At 42.1% G+C, this 24481-nt stretch overlaps 2 protein-coding genes and 1 non-coding gene across 3 annotated transcripts; 1 reads left to right on the top strand and 2 right to left on the bottom strand.

The window, feature by feature from the left end:
• Nucleotides 1-1413: 1413 nt before the first annotated feature.
• Nucleotides 1414-1486, bottom strand: trnak-uuu (transfer RNA lysine (anticodon UUU)). Its single transcript has one exon. It is a non-coding gene; the product is annotated as a tRNA-Lys (tRNA).
• A 712-nt stretch (nt 1487-2198) lies between these two features.
• Nucleotides 2199-7284, top strand: nek3 (NIMA related kinase 3). The gene is made up of 14 exons (XM_071497028.1): nt 2199-2300; nt 2415-2538; nt 3035-3128; nt 3245-3342; nt 3440-3523; nt 3868-3935; nt 4046-4132; nt 4683-4737; nt 4978-5178; nt 5422-5536; nt 5700-5867; nt 5979-6110; nt 6302-6419; nt 6873-7284. The coding sequence occupies exons 2-14, from the start codon at nt 2422-2424 to the stop codon at nt 6937-6939; spliced, it is 1404 nt and encodes a 467-aa protein (XP_071353129.1). The 5' UTR covers nt 2199-2300; nt 2415-2421; the 3' UTR covers nt 6940-7284.
• Nucleotides 7285-17236: 9952 nt separating this feature from the next.
• Nucleotides 17237-19791, bottom strand: LOC139632042 (lysophosphatidic acid receptor 6-like). Its single transcript, XM_071496776.1, has one exon. The coding sequence runs from the start codon at nt 18927-18929 to the stop codon at nt 17835-17837; it is 1095 nt and encodes a 364-aa protein (XP_071352877.1). The 5' UTR covers nt 18930-19791; the 3' UTR covers nt 17237-17834.
• Nucleotides 19792-24481: the final 4690 nt, after the last annotated feature.

Here is a 24481-nt window from a genome sequence, read left to right as displayed (position 1 = left end):
CTCTCTCTCTCTCTCTCATTCTCACACACACTCAGTCACTATGAGTGTAAAGGCAAAAGATCTTTCTCTAACTTTCTCAATGGCTGATCATTTTAGAAGTAAATAGAGCCTAAATTGCAGCACAGTTTTTGTCTTTAATCTATGTGTTTGGTGATTTTGTCAGACGACGTCGCGGTTATAAAATCAGGGTTTCACCATAGGTGGTCCAGCCACATTCTAGGGTTTGACCCAGTCTTGTTTGGATGTATTTTTCCTGCTGTTCCAGTCAGCCAGTGGTCTCCATTCAGTGCTTTAAGCAATGAAAATCTATACATGGTCTTTAAACATTTATATTGAAACTGTATATATTACAATATAATTGCCATATTCATGCCACACCGATTTCAGACACTGCTAAAGTAGTGCCTGCTCTGCCTGCCTCACTCCATCTTTAGCTCACGTCCTCAAGCCCATGCAAGCAAATTGAGTCATGAGCATTGAGACAATGGAGAATTATTTGTTGTAGAGATGAGTTTTGACATCAATATAGAATTTATTACTTAATTTTAAGTCTTTTGTGTGGTTGTGGTGGTTTACCTCTTTTATTCTTCTAAAATTAGCTTTTAGGCACCTCCTTTGTTGGGTAGATGAACAATATTAAACTACATGTGTGCTGATAGCTAAGTAATTGTGTTACCGGTGGTAGAAAGTAATTAAGTGTATTTACTCTACATACTGTACTTAAGTACAATTTTGAGGTACTTGTACTTTATTTGAGTAATTCCATTTTATGCTATACATCTACTCCAGTACATTTCAGAGGGAAATTTGGTATACCACTACATTTATTCGACATCCTTAGTCACTAGTTAGGCTACTTTCAAAATGAAGATAGTGATAGTGATATTTCGCCTCTAAACTTATCTTCTAAACTTCTAAATCATTGACAGATATTCCGTTAAATAAGCAGGATACTGTGAGGACTGTACCATTGCAGTTCACTGAAGCACACACCTGCACTGTACTCAGTTCCCTTTCACCCTGGAGAATTAGTTGACCCCCTGATAGTCATTGTATAATTCACACTCTGAATAAATGTAGCACTTTGTACTTAGACTAAGATCTCCTACTGCACTTTGCTTGAATGTATGTTGCTTTGGATAAAAGTTTCTGCCAGAGCAGTAAATGTACTGACATGCAACTGTTTATGTTCATTAGATTTCTATGAGGCTCACACACTTTACCTACACAGTCATAGGGACCCGTCACTTTGCACCAGCGCCACCCACAGATCATACTCGGTTATTGTATAAGGGTTTCTTGTACCAGGGTGTTACTGTGCTTTGGGCTGGGTTAATGTGCTCAACTCCAGTAATAGTTTAATTTAGATGTCGCATTTAAGTGTCACCATTTCATTTTGCTCAAAAGTACTATCGCCCGAACAGGGACTTGAACCCTGGACCCTCAGATTAAAAGTCTGATGCTCTACCGACTGAGCTATCCGGGCTCTTGCAGAAGTCTCTAGTGGGTGCTTTACACAGCTACATCGCACACAGTGCTCGGGTCCTACAGAAGCATGAGAGGAGACATTTCATCTGTGTCACGCTGCTCGATTACTTTTCCATCATTTCCACAATTTTACCTCATGCTCCGCCATGCCGCGACCCGGCTGGCAGACACAATTCCCCCACTTCAGCTTGTTGTGTGTGATTTGTAGCCCTGTCAGAAAAAAAGCATCTCTCAGCTCGCATCCAGGTCAGCACCGTTCCACATCACCAGCACTGACCCGGACCACTGCGGGTCAGCTTTTCAATTTCCCTGGCAGCAGATTAGGTCAGCAGGCGAGGGAGGGACCCGGTGCTTGTCCGTACAGCCCGGGCCCTGTTCCTTCTACTGGGTTAACATTAGGCGAAGTTTGGGCTGTCCGAACTCAAGAGATTATTATTTAATCTTTTGAGCAGATTAGTCGAAGAGAAAGATCAAGGGGGAAAAAACAGCAACATCATGACTAGAGCCTGCAGTATATTGTAGATATCATGACATTATATAATAAACCGAAAACAGATGCAACAAATTAAGGAGGCAACTGTGAAATTTAATATATAAGCACTTAAACAACCAAACACTGCAATATGAAACCATTAGATTAACACGGCAAATTATTATGACTTTATGATCGTTAGGGACATTTCTGAGTCTCTCGAGCTGAGATTTACAGATTACAGTCTACCGTCATCTAGCGGCGACATCGCGCGGCACAGGTGTGCCTGATCTACGTCATGCAACAATAAGGAAGTAGCGGCCAAACAAACAGCACGGGTGTAGGTGTATTAGTTTTGTCTCATTGAAGAGTAAAGTGAGAAAGTCTTGATGTAAAGTGTCGCCTCCGCTCGGATGTCTCAGTCACGGGTGGTGTCTCTTTGTGTTGTGTAAAGGTGATCCATGGAGACATATTCACTCCTGAGAGTGATCGGTGAAGGATCTTTCGGCCGGGCTTTGTTAGTCCAGTGTAAAACCAGTCAGGAGAAGTATGTGGTCAAGGAAATCCAGCTGCCAAAGGTTTGTGCAAACACATGTAGTGATGTGCTATGAAGACTGTAGCTTTATGTTCACCCTTTCGTCGATATTTCTCTTTGGTAAATTACATTGTTTTTGATTTTTTTTTTTTTTAAATATCCTGTACGTGCTTTTATTGTGAAGCACTTAGTAACTTTTATTTTGATGAGTGATATGTAAATAAACCTTTGTTTACCTGTGTGGTGGAACAGGATTTGCCTTGGATCACCTGAACGCATCCAGCCGTTCTGGGAAAACAACAATCGTCATAATAATAAGACATTAAAATGCTGGATTTCTACTCCCACATATATGGAGAAACCAACATGTTGCAGAAGAGATTTGAATCCAGACTTTTATGTTATTGTCAGGGGTGGGATGTGGAAATGCATTCACGCTGTGCAGATACCCTACCAGACAGCAGCCTCTACAGATATGCGGAGGATGTTTGCTTGGAATAGTAAGAAATACATTCATGCTTGTATTTGCATTTTTATAGAATCCGTCCAAATTGGAGAAATCAAGGAGAGAAGCCATCCTGCTGTCCAGAATGAAACATCCTAATATTGTGGCCTTCAGGGAGGCATTCGAAGGTATTCACAGACGTGACCCTTCTTTCAAAAGCTATTACAAGACATTTTGGACTCTTGTGACATACAGTTATTATTATTTAGATTGCGGAATAGTCACTGTGATTGTGTTTGTTCAGCTGATGGCCTCCTGTGTATTGTTATGGAGTACTGCAGTGGAGGAGACCTGCTCCAGAGGATCCGACAACAGAAAACGACACAGTTTTGTGTTGATGATGTAGGCCTCCACTACCTGCAACTATTCTCACATTTTTATGTTTTTTTTTCCCCCCTTTTTTAAATTTTGTTTCACTGAAATCTTTTTTTTCTTCCAGGTCTTGAGGTGGTTTGCTCAAATGTGTGCAGGTGCAAAGCATATCCATGATAAACGGGTTTTGCACAGAGATCTGAAGTCCAAGGTACAGTAGTGTCTAGAGACGGTGTAGTTTATAATTACTATGGGTTTTACTTGATGCGATACATAGAACAGGTATTATGGACTCGTGGGGAAGATGAGATTTTTTATGTTTTCTGTCTGATTTAGAAGAAGTCAATATTTTGGTTTATTGGTTGGTTGCGTGTTGATAGAATCTCATCAGTGTGAGCGCTGTGGAGCGAAAGGAACAATGATGAAATTGCTGATGGAGATTCGATCACAACATTATCTCCCACTTAAAGCTTAATGTCATCATTTTGCCATGCTTGGGTGCTCTTATTCTGGCTTCATGTTAAATCGTCACCTCTCTGTCATTTCCTTACCCAGAACATTTTCCTCACAGAAAATGGGACAATCAAGCTCGGGGACTTTGGCTCAGCATGTATTCTGAACAGGTGGAGGAAGAGAGCATTTATAGCAGTTTGTCGTTTGCCTTTTTTAAATTTTTATTAGATTTGCTGCTGTTACATTTTAACTTCCACCCATTTTTGTTATTGTGTTGCAGCTCAAAGGCTTACGCTCATACTTATGTTGGGACACCATATTATGTGGCTCCAGAAATCTGGGACAACAAGCCATACAACAATAAGAGGTACGTTATCATGTGTGCGAGGTGGGTCCTTGTTTTGACACAAGGCACAAGATAAAATAAAAATAAACTGAAAGCTTAATAACTATGTATCAGTGTCCATGTGGGGAAATTGGGTCATTGCAACAGGAAGTGTTAAATTGATAAAGCAAAGAATATACACCCTCCCAGTCAACACAAACAGTGTATGAGTATATATGAATATATATTATATAAGAATACATGTAATTATATACATTGAGAAAAGCTATGTATACAAATTTTACACTTGTTAATATTTACAAATGTACAAAAACCTGTTAACCTGCAGTTTCCCTTCAGGCCTGATTTTATGACAGCACAGCTTGTGAACAGTGTTTTTTCTTAGGAGGTTGGAGTGACAGTCAATTCACCAACAATGAGGATTTTTCAAAACAGTCTGTGTTCTCACCTCAGCAGCGATTATGTAACTCGTGCGTGGGTTAACCAGCCTTGTATGTCTTTGACGATGCCGGTGCATGACGAATGTCTAGTGTGAATGAATAACAGCCTCTTGTGTTCCTGTGTTCTGCAGCGACGTGTGGTCTCTGGGCTGTGTTCTGTACGAGCTCTGCACCCTGCAACACCCGGTACTTCCCCTCCCTTCTCTCTCTCACGTACCACTGGTTTGAATGTCAGCGAGTCATTGTATGAAATTACTTTTGCTGTGATCTTACTGCACAGCAAGGGGCTGCGGGGCATTGTTGTGGAGAGATTAAAGCCGCGTATCTTCAGCTGAGTTTGATCATCTCGTGTGTATTTTTTGTGGCTCAGATGTTGCAGTGCAGTTTGTTGTCTCAGAGATCCTCACACCTACATCTTGTGTCCAGTTCCAGGCATCCAGCTGGAAGAGCCTGATTTTTAAGGTGTGTCGGGGCGCGTACCCTCCCCTCCCCAACCACCTGCCCTACGAGCTGCAGTATCTGGTCAAGCAGATGTTTAAGACAAACCCAAAAGACAGGCCGTCCCTGCGCACCATCCTGACCTCTCACCGGGTTTCCAAACTCCTGCGTTCACACGCTCCCTCCCAGGTAAAAACACTTGAGCTTCCTGTGTGGTGACAGTCACTTAAGTGGTTTTATGGCTGCCCCATCCATCAGAACAACATACTGTCAGGCCATGGTGTCAGAGTGAGAATTTAAACTCTTGCACAACTTCCCCAGCTGTGGTGACCCTATGTGGAATCTGACCTTTGACAAGCTGCTGTTAGTTCAGATGTCTGCAGAGCTCGTGTTATGCGTTTGATTTACTGCACTGCTTTAAATCTTTTACAGGTTATAGAGACGGAGGAACAGGGGAGGCGTGCGGGTCGATGGAACAGGGAGGAGGGGAAGAAGGTGGCTGATCTACTGGGAGAGAAGAGTTTAATAAAAACGTCAACATTTGAAGGTAGAGTCCACATTAAAGTCGACATCATGAATGAAGGATATATTGCTGCCATTCTGGGAGAACCGCAGCACTTGCATGTGGTTGTCAGTGAGAAAATAAGCACAGTTTTCAATGTTTTCACTTGTTTCAAACAGAAAATGACCTAAATAACTGTTCACCCCAGGCACAGAGTTAGCTGAGGGTCACTGTGAAGGCAGAGAGCCCGGCCATCGAAAGCAGTGGGCCGCTGCACCATCAGACACTGTGCTGCAAGTGTTGGCCAACGCCAGCCTCGTCTCATCTGACAGCATGGCATCAGCCAGCCAGGCCCTCACAGGTTCTACTCTTGGAAGTATGATATGCAGTGTCAACATTTTCATTTTCTAAAATATATATATATTTTTTTTTAAGTTAAATTTGAAGAAATGCAGTATCAGAGTTTTGTATCCCTGTTTTTTTTCAGGCGTGTCCGAGCAGCCAGAGGACAGCAGGCAGAGGAGACAATGGGAGAGGGATCCTCCCGAGAGGCTGCTGAGTCTGCTGGAGAAGGCTCAGCTGAGCAGAGCCTTCAGCACCTTTGTAATAAACAGAGGAGGTCTGTTGAAATAGCTGAATTCGTCCCATGTTATTTTAACATAAGAAGCTTGGCTGTAGAGCACAACAAATACACTGAAATTAGAGGATGAGTTTGTTTAATTTCCTGAAAGCGTCTTTTCAGTCATGATAGAATTATGTCAGTCACATACAGTAAACAGTCATCTGTGGTGTTGTGGTTTCCATTTATAGATGACAACCTGCTGGTGGGACCTCTCTCCCAGCCGCAGGGTGACGACACTGACGGTCCTGAGCCAGAAGTGGTTATAGACAAGGACCGGCTGGAGCCACGATCTGATGACGAGGATACGTAAGTCTGAAAGATAGTGATTTTTCTCATTTTATTTTTAACACTGAATGATTCCTAATGTAGCTTTAAAGGGCCAAGTACTCGTTTTGCTTTGGGTTAACCTTCTTTGTAAAAATCATGTAAAGATGCACAGGGCTGATGTGTTGGTTTAAAGTTTTTACAGAGTGTGAAGGGGTTTAGAAGAGAAAAAAGAACAAAAAACAAAATAACAATAAAATGCTTTGTGTGTCTAAAGCAAAAACCAAATATGACAAAATGAGCACTACTCACACTAAAGCTCACATTGAATATTAATGTGTAAAGAGAGTGCTGCAAGGATCTCTTATGAAGGTACAGCATGTAATGTGGATTTGTATGATGTGTGTGTGTGTGTGTGTGTGTGTGTGAGAGAGAGAGACCTCTTGTATGAAAACAGAGATAAAATATGTTGTACTGTATGTTCTCTCTTCACAGAGACTTTGAAGAAGAGTCTCCATGTGACTGGATGGATGAAGTAGAACAAATGTTCTCAGAACACTAAAGCCTCATTCCTCCTCAGCCTGCACAACCACAAGGCTGCCGTTGTTAATGTATACATTGTGCTTCAAGTGACTTTCACTTGAAGCATGAAAGTCAATGGTCTTTTTAATGAGGACCATTTTTTTTAATAACAGGTTATATCCAAGTTTACAAGCGTCCGGTTAAGCTCACGGAGTAAAAATGAGACACTACGTTTTTTAAAATTTTGTTTTATATTGTTTCAACCTCTGTGCTGATCTTTGGTGAACTTGATCACACTGCTGCAACAAAACACTAAAAGTTAAACTGAATGTTGTTCAACTTCTTGCTATTATTTATTTTTGTACATAAAGATGCTGGAGATGTGTCTGTGCTGTGTCTCTCATTTGATTTGAACATTGCTGGGTACTGTTCAGGTTCCCAGTGATAACATTCCCATTCGCTGGAGGCTGTCTGGAAGCTCCTGTTTGGCTTGTCGGGGAGGCAGGAAATATTATAGACTCAGAGCAGCTGAGTCTTCATGGGGTCACACCATTTTGAGCCCACCCCTCACCCCCCCACCTTTTGATGTCCATTTCCTGTGCAATATCAAAAGTAGACTAAACATGTTCAGTCACTGGTATTCTTTGTGTTTTATTCTTTTGGCGAGACACTGACAAAGCACACATCTGGCCCCTTTAGCTATTGAGTTATTTTTAATTTGCTGTGACCTCAACAGTGCAGACACAGAGAGACCACGGCACCGGTCTGTCCTACAGTGGATCTTCATTAGATACCACTAGGTGGAGTTGAAAACACTGGTGTGAACCTTGCAGAGTTGGGAGGAATGAGAAAAGCTCCATTCTGGTTTAGATAAAATTAAACCTAAAGCTGAGTATCTTTTTACTTTGAAACGTCAGCTGTAGTCAGATAAATCTGTGCCTGCCTATATGTCAATATAAGAGGCTATTCTTAGTTGTGGTTGCCCCAAAGAGTATAAAGACATTTAGTATAAGGGAACAAGTAGAGCCTGTTACGCTCTTTGTTTTTCCAAATGAAAACTTTGATATTATTATGAAATAAGCAGAAAAGAGCTTAAACTCGAGTGACAAAAGAGAGACCAAAACCAGGCCTCACCCATGACAGTTTGAGCTCAACAGGATACAGATACAAACCCTTGAGTCAACAAAACAATAATGGTGCTGATTCACCAACAGTCACACCAGGGATGGATTATCCTGCTGCCAACGGTCCTCCAGTACAGGACGCCTCCCATTGGCTGACAGGAGGACTCTCCACTATATGAGAGTCTTTTGCCAGATATCTGCCCATGATGTGTTTTATTGAGGAAGCTCGGGGCTGCAGCTCGCCCCTTATCTTGAGGCCACACTGACTCCCCCCTCCAGGGTTCATACTCCATCCCTTTTTTTTATTATTATTATTATTACTATCTTTCCCCTTGTACCTCCATGTCCATGTTCAGGAAAGATACAGATATAGTTGTGTAGCATAGCTGGGCTATAGTGATAGGAGGGTCTCCCATCTGTGTCCATGATGAACAACATGAACAACGTTGTTCAACGTTGAACAAAGTGTCTTTATAGCTGTTGTCTGATGTAAACTGGAGGAGTGTGTTATTTGGTGCTGTAAATAAATGTGTACATGGGCTTATGCCTCAAAAAGGGTTACGTATTATAAGTTGGAAGTTTGTTTATTTACTCTTTGAGCAGATATTTCCCAATTGGGATCAGGACACTTTTTATTTAGATTTAATTCTTTGGCACTCATGTATTGAGTAATTGGGCATATTTTATTAAAGTTGAAAAAAGAGGTTGAGACATGTTCATAACCCAGCCCTAATTCCAGGTGTGGGTGGCAGTTTTTTAATGACTGTTTTCTGTCTAATCTAAATGTAATGTTGGCTTTATTCTTTTTGTCCAGAAATGAAAAACCCTGTGCAGGTAGGCAACAGCCAACATACACAGCTGATGTACAGAAGGTGGTAAAAATAACAGAATATTATTTTATGCATAGTTTATATTTTCACTTTTTGTACTTTCTCCCTTCTTTCTGATTTCCATTAATACTTAATCGATGCTTAGTGGCACTTATATAGCGAGGCGGTAAATGGAGCAGCCTTGAGTTATGACTTCTCTTTTATTTCATTTATTTAGGATCACCTTGTTCTGTTTTTTTTAATGTTTTTCTTCACTGGCACAAACTTTTGATATATATACTTATATATTTATAAGCTTCTGAAAGATAAGATTCATTTCATGGTTGTGGGTTAGGGTTAAACTGTGCAGCTGTTCCTGTGACTACTAGGTCAAAGGTGAAGCCTGACTCGAAAAAAAAAAAAATCCTGACTGAACAGTTTTATGCAGTTGTATTTGAGAAATTGTAGAGGCAAACACGCAGATGAACTGGGGCTTCCTCTTGCAGGAAGGATGTGAAGTCGTGTCTGTTGTATCTCAATGGCTATTAATGAGTCAAGAGAGAAATTTCTCTTTGAATGAATGACCCTCTCTCTCACATTGTGCGTTAACAGCAGGGTCAAGAGGAGGGAGAAAATTCATTTTGAATCTTGATGTAACTCTTTGATTTAACCTTGACTGGTGAGAAAAGCGAGGTACGAGAAACACCACAGTGTCACGCTCAGAGGTGTTAAGTCCTCTGTGACCACGGTGTGAAGTTTTTTGTTGACAGGTACAAGCAGAACCACAACGCTTTGGTGTTCCTGTGCCTCCGCTGTGTGTGGAGCAGCTCACGCTAGAGAGAATCTGTAGAGCTCAGACACATCAGTGTAGCATTTCCTCTGTGTTTCACTGCGTATCTTACTTCAACCCTCTTCGTCTTAAAACATCCTGTATTTCAGCATACGCTCCAAGTCACAGTGAGGTTGCATCTTCAACCTCTGCTCGGACATCTAATCTGAAGTGCTTCATTGATTTTCTTCCTGCTCATCCTGGTGACCTGATAGCAAACAATCAAGTGACTTCCCCTCTTATCAAACTGATGCACAAAAGGCCTTTCATTTTGTGTCTTTGGAGGGGATTGTCCGCACACCTCGACCCTCAGCTGCTGTCATCACCCTTGATGAAATATTGACGCTTGTTAATCTCTGTTCCCCTTTTGTCTGTGTCACAGTGGCTGTTTTTGTGGCCTGCTTTCTGAGCTTCCCCCACTTCACTCAGGAAGAGCTCTGCAGATGCAAGATGACCCAGTGATCCCTGTCTGGCTACTGATGACGATACCGATCTTTCACTTTTCTTATTCAGGACAATTGGAGGGAGCCTTCACAATCCTATTGTGTTTTTTGGGGTTTTTTTAACGTTCAGCTACATTAGTTTCTGTACTATATTTGAGTTTCAGTGGGCATTTATAGCCACAGTGGTCTCTACCACACAATAAAGAAAACAATGAAACCTGTTACCATGACTCACCCACTAAAGAGAAGTGTTTCACAGGGAGCAGCTCTTCCCGTTAATAACAACGCACTTAGGCGCTGCAGTTGGGAGTCTCTCTGCTGCTATAAATATGGGAGCTGTCATTGTTATGATTATTTCAAGCCCTCTGTAGTGACCCTCCATTGTCTGCTGCCAGTGTTTTGTTGCTCTGTATTAGACAATAGAGGCTGGTGTGGCCATGCAGGGTTTGTCGTGGAACCGCGCAATTCATCAGCTGCTCAAAGTAAGAAAAAGGTCAGGAACAGTTAATTTTGGATCCCGGTTCACGCAGGACAGTGCCAGCCCTGTGCGTGCATGTTGCCGGGCCATTTACACTTTTAATCGCTCCCATTGTTTGTGGCTCACATGCCTGTTGACTCCTGATGGGCCGGTCCACCTTTAGGCAGGCCCCCTCGCCACCTTTTAGTCTGAGATCAATAGCAGATGAGAGTTTGAACAGAGATTTTAAGAGAGAGTTTTTCTTCCTGTAGCTTACACAGTAAGCTGCTTTACTTTTTTTTTGATTGAAGTAAACATGACATTGATCCATTTAAGTGTATTTAAGTGCAATGTGTATTTTGTTTTTAAGTTGTTTTAACTGTTGTGAGGTTGAACTTGTGCCGATTTCTTTATCCTCTATAGTGCACGCACTGATGTAATACAGGCTTTAACACCTCACCCTGTCAACTCATCGCTGTTTATATTCTACGCTAAGTTGCAGTTTTGAAATGAGTGTGATTTGTCTCACAGGAGCTTCACACTTGATGCAGAGAGAAACTCCTGAAATGAAAGCACATGCAACGAAGCGTGCTGCAGGCCTACGGCTTCGCTCTGTAGTTAGAAAAAGAATAGCAGTGACAGGTCGTATGTAACAGGTAATGCACACAAAAAAATAACTGTTGTAACCTTAAACTGAGTAGTGCTTCAGCTAAAGGCAGCATTTTCCATCTGCCTTTAAATCAGAATGTGTGAAGTGTGTTTCATATGAAAGGTGTTGGTGAAAGGTGAAATTGGTTCAGAGGAAAATAAAGCTTCATTAATTCACACTATGAGTTTGACATTGATTCATTCAAGCTCGACAAAGATACTGTAATAGTCCAGTCCCCAGCATGAATGAAGTCATTCAGTCTTGTGATTCTGTGCAGTTGCACAGTTAGTGTTTATATCTCATTGATCCACACACTGCACAAGTTCAGACAAGAAGGAAAGATCAATGAAAAGTTAATGGTTAGTGCATTTATCAGTCATGGCACTTGGACTTTCCGAACACACACATGCTGTCCAGTGTTAGTGTGTGCTGAAAAAGAATGGAGCGTTTGAGATGCTCATGATATCTCATGTTTTGGACCATTTACTTAATCACACATACTTTATATTTTTATTGGCCGCAATTTTGCCAACAGAGCTCCAGTGTTTCAGATTTTCTATATTTGTAAAAGGCAGCCGTCGCCTCCCATTTATTACCCTGTGGCACGGAAAACACTTTGTACCCTCTTGACGGTTATGATGTTATTTGAAAACAAGTAAGTCAATATACTGTATGATTATAAGATATCACACTGACTGATTAGCATGCATCTCTTGCTTGATGGCGCTTCTGATGGAAGTGAAATTATCTCGGCCTTATCTGCCTGCTACATGGAGCTAATTGTGTGGTTGGTTTTAGGAAGATGCAGATAACCTCGGGGGTATCAATGAGCTGTGTCCTTCACACCCTGAGGCGGCAGTTTCAATAAATGAGGTGTCTCTCCAAGACATGATCTAAAAGGATGTGGAGGTCGTATTTAAGTGTCCACTCTTTAAGCTTGAATAACAACTTGCAATGTTCTTTCGAGGGAGATAACTCCCTCTTCGTAAACAGGAACTTCTTGAGTAAACAACAAGCATGATTAAATTCTACTAAGAGCTGTGGTTTTGGGACAAGGGTTTGGCTTGAGCAGATGCTGACATCACCTCCCTCTAAACAGTTATTTTCTCTGGTTGAAGAAGACTGAATTCTGCTGAGAAAGAGAAGCAGAAGAAGAGGAGAAGTACTGTGTGGTCTGTGGAAATTCCTGACGGGGAACATGCTGACCTAAAGGCTGACCTGTAAGCGTCAGCTTTTATGTGTGGTTGTGCTGTAGAGTGTGCTACGGGCATTTGTTTATGAGTTTCTGCTGCAGCATTAGCGGGGGCCCGGGTATCACTAATCCTGCCATGTGTTTGGTGGAGCCGCCGTATAAAACTCGATAGGTGAATTTCAGACTTCAGTACGACTTGTCCTCATCAGCTCTTTACAGTACGACTTGTCCTCATCAGCTCTTTACAGTACGACTTGTCCTCATCAGCTCTTTAGTGACTTTACAGTTTAGTTTCAGTTTCAGGTCTTATTTTTACACTTCAGCACGGCTGCATGCAGGGAACACGCAGATAAATTGAGCATTGCACAAGAATTGTAGGAAGAGATAGGGGGTCTGATAGGGTAGTGACCTTAATGTGCCCCTCTGACTTGAAGTGAACTTTCTATTGTAATAAACTCAACCCAATTGCAACATTATTTGGTTAATTTCTTCTACAAAAGCACTTTACTAACGAATTCATTGTAATATAAACTAATAAAGTAGTAACTGAACTTATGAGAAACTTCTAGGTGCTCAGTTGCACATACTTCCTTAATCAGATTAAAGTATTTTACATCAATAATGATGCTACACACATTTTAGTGATATAAAAGGTTTTATCAGGTTTATATTATCATTCACTGCACAGATGCTGTGACAGGATATGTGGGAGATGTGGCTGCTCTGGGGTTTGACCCAGTGACCTTTCCTTTCTCTCAAGAGACTGTCAGTCGCACCACTGGGCTGTCCTCTCTGGTTAGAAGCTGAAGCTACAACAGAGGATTAATGTGTTCACATTGGCTGCTCGGACATTGTTTAAACCCCCCCAGGAGTCTTCAATGGGAGAACTCCCAGCTAAGGAAACCCCAACCGGTCCCTTCAAGCAGAACGCACCTAATCATAATGTTTTTTTTCTCCAACAGACTGTAACACTATGTTCAGCCAGGCCGAAACACAAAGGCAGAAGAGTGGAGGTACTGTTATATCTCACGTGGATGTACAGTGAATGTATTGGGGGGGTAGAGACAGCCTGCAGTGTACAGTGCTTTAATGATCAGAGGTGTGTCCAGGAAATAAATCTGTCAACCCCAAAAACATGAGTGCAACAGTGTGCGTCGATGTGTGTGAGCATGTGTGTGTTTATGGGAATTCCCTGTGGGATTCGCAGAAGGGATTTAGTCAGCACTTCTCTTCCCACAAGTCCCATTTCATGCTGGGACATGTGGTTTCTTGGTTTAACATGAAGACTTCTAAGGTATTTCAACATATTCAGGGATGTCATCATACCCCACACACTCACAGACCCACCCGCACATACACAAAGTGAAAGAGGTTAATCGCTCAATTTTCCCTTTGTTATCGATTAAAATCAGAGCAAACCGCACTCTTCTGAGTTTGAGCCTCAGTCTTGCTGCATGTATCATATTATCAGATCATATCAGATCTGTGCAGGTTTTTGCAGGAAGTTCTGAGCTGGTAAACCAATGACACATATGCTCCAGCCACTATCTTAATTCTTCCCTGAAGGTCAAGGCTCATCTGGTTGATGAAGAGAGGAACAGTGATGGGCACTGCCCACACACTCAGTCAATAAGTGGTTGAAAATGTCCCAGTTTCATTTCATGGCTGCATTGTTGAAATATATATGAATCCAGCATGGCCTCTGCTGTTCTTGACAGGCTGGGCACTTTCTGCATACGTGTTTTTGTAAATGTGATGGTAGCTCAGTGAAGGGAGTGTTTTATCAACATGCTGCTGATACTTTCTGTTTCATTCTGCAGATTATTTATGCAACCGAGAGTTAATCTGGTCAAATACCCCCTCCAGGAGCTGATAAGGCCTGTTTGTGGCTTGAGGCGACGGAGAGTTAAGGAGGATTACATGTGACTGTTGGTGCTGTTATTTAGTTTACCTCCCTCCTTGCAAACACTGAGCTCATTCCATCGCTGGTTATTAGCTCAGTGCTGCCTCTGATTTTAGAATAAGTGAGGCTGTTGTGCTAGCTCAGACAAGATGCTGCTTTTTTTGTCAAACCACTTCCTGATGAATGATTACTTAACGCAATGTTCTGTCTCCTGCATTGTGTGCTTTTTTTTTTAAATTGTCTTCTCCTTCCCAGTCACGAAGGTTGTCTTGCAAGCAACTACTCTTTGCCCCAGGAGAGTGGCAAACTTTTTATAGAACAATAATAATACCTGTTTTCCCTAAACACCAAGGTGGGACTGTAAAAACCAGAAATGTGGAATGTGGTTTTGGTGTTACTGTGGGAAAGTGGTGCAGATATCTAAATGGGCACTGGCTACATTAGTGTAATAACAGCTATTTCCTGATGAATTTATCCTGTGAGCCATGCAGGGAAAATGGCTGATTAGCCTCTGCAGAGACCCCCTTCCTCCCCAGATCCATTTAGTAGCACAGGCACTTCCCTTGTCATGTGATCCAGAGCTGTGGAGTGAGTCTGAGGATGTGCGCCTCACTCCCTTCACCCTGAAAGTGCACACACACTGAGGTCCCTGTCAGTGCCCCGGCAGAAATTACACCTGACACCAGTTCTCAACACACCAGAGGGTTTCTGTTCATTTGGGACTGACAGAACTTCAAAGCAGCCATTAAAAGGTTGTATGTAACACGGGGGGACAAGGAACCTAACGCTGTAAGTTAGAGGCTGGATCCAGGCTTGTTATTGTCTCCACTAAGACATGGAGGATGGTACTGACTGTGACGACCCTGATCTCAGACAAAACACTGGTGTTGTGTTGTGTTGTGTTGTGTTGTGTTGTGTTGTGTGACCTTGGAGGGCTCCAGCAGTCACTTAAAATGATGTACTGTATTTATACTATTTGTCCCCAGAGGCAGATTTTGTGGAAATGAAGTAGATAAAACCCCTGGAAAACTATTGTCAAACCCTCTTAGAAGTAGAGAAGTCTACTTGTGTGAAATTGCTACATTTTCTTCGCATCACTTGCACAATAAAATGTCACAGATCCTCGGTCCATCTCACACTGTACAAGAATGCTTTGATGCATCTAAAATTACCGGAGCGATGCAGAACAGAACGTATGTGATGACAACCAGTGCAGCATCTGTGTTTTCTCACCCTGCAGTCTGCTGGGAAGGAGAGGTCAGGCTGATTAGATAACTGTTGTGTACGCAGAGGAGCCTGCTGGGCTCACGTGAGGGGTCCGGGCCCTGATACATGTTTGCTTATACAACCATAAGACTTCAGCGGTGTACGCACAGCTCCATGTTCTTGACATGAAGCAACATCTTTATTGGAAAATGGGAACTATTGAGCAACTACCAGAAGTTACATCAGGGGGTTGTATAAGACGAAGGCACTGGTTCATTTTACAAAGAAATATGCAAATATTCAGTGAGAACAGTTTTTACATATTTCATTTATTTGCTCTTGGTTTAAAATTACAGTTAAGAACTTGAGATAATCAATGTATGTATCCTAACTGTGGTTAAACTGTTAATTAAGCTGTGATTTCTCATGTTTTTGCCCCTCTCTGCCTGACCTTTGGCCCAGATGACAACAGCCATGAATACCTGGTGATCAGATAAGGGTTATGTTGAATACACAGCCTGTATATTGACTGACTCATTGATCCAGTTGTGCATAATGATCAGTGGTGCGTGGTTACCTTCTTGACATGGCTCGTTAGGATTGGCCCTGAACAGGTTCTAGTTCACGGTGCTTCGTAAGCTGGTTGTCATGTTGCAGCTGCTCAGATGACGAAGATGAAGATGACGTGAACTCCCTCAGTGTCAAATTGTCCATGTTTGTTTTCACAACAGCCCAGGTCTTTCACCCTGTCCTTGGCTCGCCCGAACAGCCTCGCAGCCTCAGCATTCTTGGTGGGGCAGGAGTAAAGCGCCACTCACTGACTTTCAGGTTATGTCAATAAAGTTAGAGCACCATGTGCTTTCTGTTATTCACTCTCACGCTGTGCCGAGTCGCCTCTGATGCTATATCACTTTTTAATTTGTCCACAGCAGGACAAATATTTCACACTTTTTTTTTTCAGTAAACTGCAAACAGGACTTTTTTTTAAAAATTAGACTGTGATGTTGTTGTTGTTTTTTTTAAAACATATAAAGGTGTGAACAATTAAAATTATGCCGCATGACTGTTAGAATGGTATGACTTTGTGGTTCAGAGGCATCCTGATTAATTGTTTAGCTGTACTGACTGTTCTGCCCTGTTCTGGTGCAGAGGATCAGCCTTATCAGTTACCATATTAATGAAAACACCATGTCCTTGAGGGGGAGGAAAAACAAAATTTAACAGGATGATAAAATGGAATTCCTATCTAGGTCAAGTTAAACATAAAAGACACTTCACTGTTTCAGCTCCTGTCTTGTACCAACTCATTCACTCACTATGTTGTGGCACTGAGTCAGTGGTTCTTACACCACATTTACATACTTCATCTAAAATGTTTTTTTGTCAGTTTTATTTATAAAGACTTCCTCTTCTCCATCACTGGTTGCCACACAGGAAGTTGCCACAACACACCCCAGTGGGAGTAAGAGAGACTCCATCAAACACTCTACTTCCACTTGTTTACCCCCTCATTTGCATTCAGGACAAACATCAGAGAAGTTCAGCAGTGAAAACTGTTTGCTGTCGTGTGTCGCAGCACAGTCCTCAGCCTCATTTGGTTTAATGTTGTAAATATATAGGTGCTATGCCAAAATGTTGAGTGTTGCGTTCAAGTTCAACATTTTAAAATGAATTACATTGTCAAAAGAGCACTTTCCTAATTTAAAAGACAAAAGATTTCACTTGTTTTAGGCAGTACATGTCTTTTATTCATTACTGTGGCATGAGTGCAGTATCCGAAATTCCATGTCAGTGCATTTAATGGCAATTAACACTATTTAATACAGTCTACAATGAAATGCCACCAGAACAAAAAAACAGAAAAGGCACTTCTGTGACCTAGTTCACAATTTAAAAAAAACAAAGCCTGTACAATTTATAGCTTGATATAACTTTATGTTAATTTAATAGATTACTATTTTAAAGTTAGCACCACAACTTACCACAGAAATGTCCAGACATACAGGCACATGTAGCATTCAATATCATGGCTGTCCTGCTGTTCAGTGATCACATTCCCTTCCAGGTCACTGGGAGAGTAATTGTGCTTAACACAATTTCCACAGGAAAGGGAAATTAATAAGTAGTAATAAATAAAGCAATAAATCCACAGATGTGAACAAAGGGTCATGTAGCAGTAATACTGCAGAGCAGAGTCTGTCAATGACAGGTCCAAACATTTGCCCTGAGATCAAGACTAAGAACAGATAATATTTCTTTGGCAGGTGCTTCATCAAGCACTCCAAAAAAAAAGGTGGATTTTAAGAAAACCTCACAGTCTCCGTCACACTGAGGATTCATTGTGGAATACTTTAGCTTTCAGGTTCCTCAGGCTGCACTGCAGGTTGGAGCTGGTTTCTGACTGCAGGGCCTCGGAGAACTTCACATCACTTCTGACCGTGGACTTCCTCTTGATGGAGTTCTGGATGGTCTCTGAGGTGAAATAGTAAACAATGGGATCAAAGCAGCAGTTGGATACAGCAATGCAGAGGGCTACTGGGTAGATGGTTCGGACCACAGACTCCACATAGCAGCCTTTTAAAATTTTGGTGCGGACCAGAGAATAGAAAACCAAGTTTACATTGTAGGGGATGAAGCAAAAACAAAAAATAAAGAGGTGCACAATTATCATGCGCAGGATCTTTGTCTTGTTCAGCTTCCCCCCGCGGCTGATAGTCTGGGGGCGACGCAGGGTCTGCAACACCATTATGGAGCAAAATACGTTTAGTAGCAGCGGGATGATGAAGCCCACTGTCTCTATGAATATCACCACCTTGGACAGGTGAGCCTTCCACTGCTTGGAGGAGAAGTTCTCGAAGCAGAAGATGGCATTTGTCTTGTTGTTCTCTTTTGAGGTGGTCTCCAACATGAACCCTGTGGGGAGGCTCCCTGACAGCACCAGCACCCACACAGCAACGCACACTATCTTGGCATTGCGTTTAGTCCTAAGCGTCCTCGAGCGAAAAGGGTGAACAATGGCTAAGAAGCGATCCACGCTGATGCAGGTGAGAAAGAGGATGCTGCCGTACATGTTGGTGTAGAACAATGAGACGGAGACCTTGCACAGCGTGCTGCCAAAGGGCCAGTTCTGGTTGATGAAGTAGAAGACCCTCAGAGGCAGAGTAAATACAAACAGCAGGTCAGACACCACCAGGTTCATCATGTAAGTGGTGGTCTCGTTCCTCAGCTTCAGACTGCAGGTGAAGATGTAAATGGCCACGACATTGGTGATGAGCCCCACAACAAACACAATGCTGAAGACAGTGCTGTACAAAGGGTATTTGAACCCATCGTTCTTGGTGCAGTTAGAGCTGTTCGCTGTGATATTGTCCGCCAATGGTGTGGTTAAACCGTAAATCGAGGGGGTAGTGTTGTACATTCTGAGAGACAAAGAGTGGAGGGATGAGGGGTGTGTGTTATGTAACAGCTTTATAATGAAAGGGCTGCCCTGCACAACAAATCCACCATGAATGGAGAGAAAAGCACAGAACAGGATGCACTGAAAGGCAACTCAGGCCATTCGCACAAAGATTTCTTCCCAACACCACTGTCCACGTTAGAGAGGACTGCTGCACAGGATTCACTCCTGTGTCTTGATGTAAGTTGTTTTGGGGGGTTACCTCATGTTGAAAAGACCCCTCACAGAGCACAGAGATTCAGGCTGGAGCGTCCTCCCCTCCCCCTGCTCTATCTCTCTACCAGGCTGCACCCCACGAGTTGCAGACTGAGTTTACTTACTCAGATAAATCAGTCACGCAAATGTGTCCCCCTTTTCACTCAGGAAGTCCCCAACCACCACAAGCTGCTGGGTCCACAAAAGGAATGACGACATATCCACATTGATGTCTGTTAGAAATTGTCCTCATGGCATAATCCCTCCACTTTGTCAAAACTCAATCCGGTGTTTTTGTCCTTTTCAGCTCCACAGCAGCAAAGTTGTCTTCAGCTTTGTACTTCTCACAAGGTCCTGACCACAAACCACAAGGCTTCTCCCCAGGAGCAGAACTGAAGCTGAAGTTGAGCTCCCGCTCTCAGTGTGTGTGTGTGTCACAATGTGAGTGTGCTCCACTGTTTGTCCCCAGGGTCTGTTTCCTGCCCCCCCACCCCCTCTTTCTTTCTGTGGTGAAGTGACTGAGTCACTCAGTATCTACTTCTCTCTCACTCTACTTGTCTCTCTCGCTGACAGCCTCAGGGGTTTTGCTCAGCACGCATCATCCTCAGACAGAGTGCCTGCTTCTCCTTTGTGCCTGTATGGCAGACAGTTTTTGTACTTTGAGTGGTAGTAACTCCTCCCACTGCCTCCAGCCCAGCTCCTCCCACTCCTTTGTCTGCTCTTACAGTTGAGGAATCAGCCAGAACAGTGGTTTGGTGAGGGAATTCATCAAGACTTCATCATGTGCTCAACATGACAAAATCCTGATGCATGGATACATGTTGAAAAGAAATGTTTTGTGTTTTAAAATGCAATGAATTAATATTAAAACTGGAGCTTATTTTAAAGCAGCTTTCCATATCAACTTTAAAAACGGATGCCTTTATAAGACCAAAGACTACACTTCATTGTTAGATATTAAAGAAAAGAAAATGAAGGAAGAAAAAAAAAGTGCCTCAGGCTGCATTATGAGTAAAATATGAGTAAAGATCACAGGCCTTAAAATGTATTTTTGTGTTGTACAACCTCTCACAGCATCAGTGGTGGAATATAACTGCACACATTTACTCAGAAACCTTTTTATACTTCATTACATTTATTTAGCAGCTCTAGTTACTTTGCAGATCAAGTGACAAACATATGATGATCTCACTAATAATAGTACAATAATGTAATACTTGGTAACTTTATAAAACTGAAGCCATTTTTCTGCATTACAGTTACTTTTGCATCTGATATTTTAAATTTACATTTTTACCAGTAATTCTTATGTGCTTTCCCTTATGTAACTTTTTGAATGCAGGGCTTGTAAAGCAGCATAATGTTGTTTTATTGATACTTTTACAAAAGTAAGGAATCAGTATATTGACTAGGGAGAAATCTTGAAAACCAGATAATCTTGCTGGTGTTTGATTTGTTATTATCTTCATCAGTCGAGCTGTTACTAAAGACATGGGGTCAAAAGTGCCTGTGAAGGGGTCAGTAAAGCCCTGAGGTGACTGCCTCCACAGGTCTGATGGGAGGTCACAAGAAAACTCAACTGTCTCCTTGTTGTTTTTTTGTGCCTGCGTGGGCAGCAGCTCTGCTGAAGAAGAACAGTGTTTTATTCTGAGGGGGGACTGTGGAACAGAGAGCTTTCTCTATGCAGTGGTTTTTCAGCTGCCTTTGTCAGTCGTTGCCCACTGCTTTCTGTTCTCAGCGCTCTCTGTGAAACTAGCATTCAAGCTCTGCTTAAACAGAAGCTCTCAACTTGGCAGTCGGTGGAAACACTAGGGTTTTTGTAGCGAGTGAAGTAGCTTAGCAGGGAGGAATCTGAAGTTTATAAATGATTAGTCTCAGACAACTTAAAAGCGCTCTCAGCTCCTTGATCGGCAGCATGGTGAGTGACTACTGTAAAGCGTCTGAATGTCATTGTGTTGGATGGTTGCTACTGTTTCAGCTAGGAAGTACACTACCTTATTGGGTTTCCCGTCACTGAACAAATGCTTGTGTGGCAGATCAAACAAGGGTTTTTCTGCCAAATCTATGCTTTGTACTTCACATTCGCACAGAATCGTGCAAACAAAGATAACTTGTTCAGCTGCTTTTTATTGCTTCCAATAATATTTTCTCATGTGGGAGCAACTCCAGTGATACAAACGTGTGCTTTTAGTTTAGTAACACGACACTAATCCAGAGGCAGTTCATTTTGACTTCACAGAGTTACCAACAATAGCCAAACAAATGAAGGAAAAATCTTGCTGAGAATCAAAGAGACAGTGGGTGTTTTGCGGCCAGTGCGCCTCTCTTTGTCAGTCCGCCGCAAAATAAACACCATCAAGGCTGGAGTGAAATGTTCAAGAAAATAGAAAAACCTGTACTATTGTCTTTGACCCGCAAAATAGTTCCACCCAGCACATAAAAACAAGCTCTTCTGATGCAAGTATGTGGTTGCTAAACAAAAACGATCCTGGAATCCCTCAACTGTTAAATTGCTCACAATGCCAGGAAGTAGTCTGGCACCCTCAAGGCCAAGACTTGAATGCCTTGAAATGCAAGAGAAAAATGCCTGAGAAAGATAGTAGGTGACATAATGTTGTTGTGTAATGACTGTCAGCGTGTGGTGACGGTTTCCAAATCTGATGACGACTGCAGACTTTACAAACTGAGAACTAAAAGGAGAGTTGCAACATGAATTCAACTTTAACACTAAGTGTTTGTGACTCAACACGGATGTAAATTTACTTAATGTTTCTTTGAATCGATGCACACCTCAAACCCAAAGCAGAAGAGCTTTGTCTGGTGTAAGAGACACAGAGTGGGTAAACTGCACTAAGCTAGTGACATCCAACCAGCCTGGGGCACATTTTGGTCATGAGACCAATACAGCTAATTAAATCTGACTTAATGACTTGATCCCTCAGCATCAAACCTCATTGTGTTTGATCAGTGCAACATGAAAAACAAGCAGCTCAAATGAAAGCTGCTCAAGAAATGTCTAACTTGGCAAAAAGGACATTCTGGATTCACTGCGACTCAAAGGGCCTTCGGCTGATTCTCTCATGCTCGCCTTGGAAACGGAGGCTGCACCAAGGTTGTGTTGGCGTCTGCAGACAAACAAACGACGAATGGACCCAGCACAACCCAACACAACCGCGGGTCATACACAACCCCCCCCCCCCCCGAGGCCAAGGAAGCGCTCCAGCACTGCCACAGCAACAGAAACTCTTCAGGGAGTGTGGACCAGGCCTGACACGAATCACACACACAAAAAAAACCCGTCACACAAGAGGAGAGATTTATCCATCGTTCAAATTCATTCACAGTGAGGGAAAGCACACATGAAAATAAAAACTTTATTATCTTTGCCTTCATCTTTACTCGGAAAGCCAACTTGCACTTACAGTTTCATTGAGGTCAAAATCGAAACTGAAAGAGAGTCTTGACATTTGGAAAACACAAGAAAGAAAGAAAGAAAAAGAAAAAAAGAGTCTGCTGTGGGTCTTTGAAGGGCACAGTGCCCCCCCACAAGCCTTATCAACCCGAGGCTTTTGACTGCTTCGTAAAACAAACACTCCCCACCCACCCACCCACCCACAAACACTTCAACCTCCCCACTGGTACAAATGACTGAGCGTACCTTAGTTTAAAAAGCCCTTTTACTTGCATGTCTTATCAACTTTATGAGTCAGTCTCTGCAGAGCCAACTCCCCAACACCCCCTTCAGTCAGGGAGATTATCACAGGCTTTTTGGGTGCACCGGATCAGAGGGCTTTCCTATGAACCACTAAGCTACCAACTCATCTTCAGGCTTCTTTAACTAAGTGTCAAACTCCGACAAAGTAAAACACTTATTAATGATTATATTAATGATCCTTGATCCCATGTAAGTTGATGTATCATGGTATCTACGGCATCCGTGCCCAAGATTCAGCATGCAGTGTCGCATGGAAGTAAATGTTGTGCTTAAAATGTCAAAACTCTTACATGAAGCTCTACTTGAATGCAGTCGTCCAGTTTTCTGGCTCAGGAAAACTGTTTTAAAACCACCGCTGTCCTCCCCTTTTTCTAACACTTGGTTTATATTTATTGTGTCATTCATCACTTACCTGAAATAGTTATGCAGATGGTTTCTTTTCTGGCTTCACCGTTCATTTACATGTTTCAAAGCAGACTATGGTGAGCTGTCTGGTAGACCACTGATCTAGTTCTTTCTTGAGGGTACAAAAAGACGTCTCTGCTGCACACTTGAATAACTGTGCAGGTACTGAAGTTGTTTCTGAGGGAAAGACAAACCAGCTAATGTTTGTTTACTGGTTTCACAGAGACTGGGGCAGGAAACTCAAAAAAAACTGAACTAACATATTTTCTGTGCCAGAGTCTGTTGTGTCAGAGGGCTGTGGTATCATCACTCTGAGCTGATCTAGGACGAGTGAGTGAAGCCAACCACAGGGGCCACAAGCTAGTACTGTAAGAGCAACTTGTCAAAGCCATCTCTAGAACACATGTGCATCAAGGTTATTTTTAGTCTAAAAAATTATTCTTTATCTCAAATTACAGACAATAAAGTTGGTGGAAAGTATCGTAGGTGTCTTTTGTCATGATTTAAAATTGCTTTAGGATGTTTGCAGATTAAGATTTTACATATGTATAATGTACATACCCCCCCGCACCAACAACATTTAAATATTTCTTACGCATTAATGCATGTTGCTGTGAAGACTTTTCAACTTTTACTCAAGCTACATTTTGAAAGGAGAACAAGTGTTTTTACATTGTCACACGACTTCATTAAGCGTTCCTAATGAAATGATCACAATATTTCTTTCACCACATCTTTTTTTTTTAATCATTCAAGCAACAAGCATCATTGTGACCAAGGTGAATCCATAACTTGGAGGATATTTGTGTCACAGTGTAGTGAGGGTTGAATGGCAGAGTGCCAGTAACCGTTGCAGAGGTGTGTAGTTCCTCATTGCCATGTAACTTGTGTGTCAACTGTGTTGAGTAATTTTGTGCGACTGTGTGTTTAGTCTGATGTTATATCTAAATCGTAGTGCCTAATCTGCACACTACACTATTTAAAGGCTCCAAGAGAAACCTAATAAGGTGAAATGAAATGTACTTGTTCTATTACATTGTCTACAGTGTATTGTATTTGTGTCATGTAAACTTAAAGTTAATAAAAAAGCGAGTAATCTCTTTCTTGCAGTATTGTGGATGCAACAAGTAAGTGTAAAAGATGTTGCCCTTTCCACAAACACCAGAGAAATTTACACCTAATAGTCGTCTACACTTTA

Source organism: Trachinotus anak, unplaced genomic scaffold (assembly GCF_046630095.1).
Source record: "Trachinotus anak isolate AG129_WGS33_773 ecotype Australia unplaced genomic scaffold, CSIRO_AGI_Tana_v1 ptg000014l, whole genome shotgun sequence".
Lineage (NCBI taxonomy): Eukaryota > Metazoa > Chordata > Actinopteri > Carangiformes > Carangidae > Trachinotus > Trachinotus anak.
Note: the sequence above shows the minus strand (reverse complement) of the source record. Positions and strands in the feature narration are given on the sequence as shown.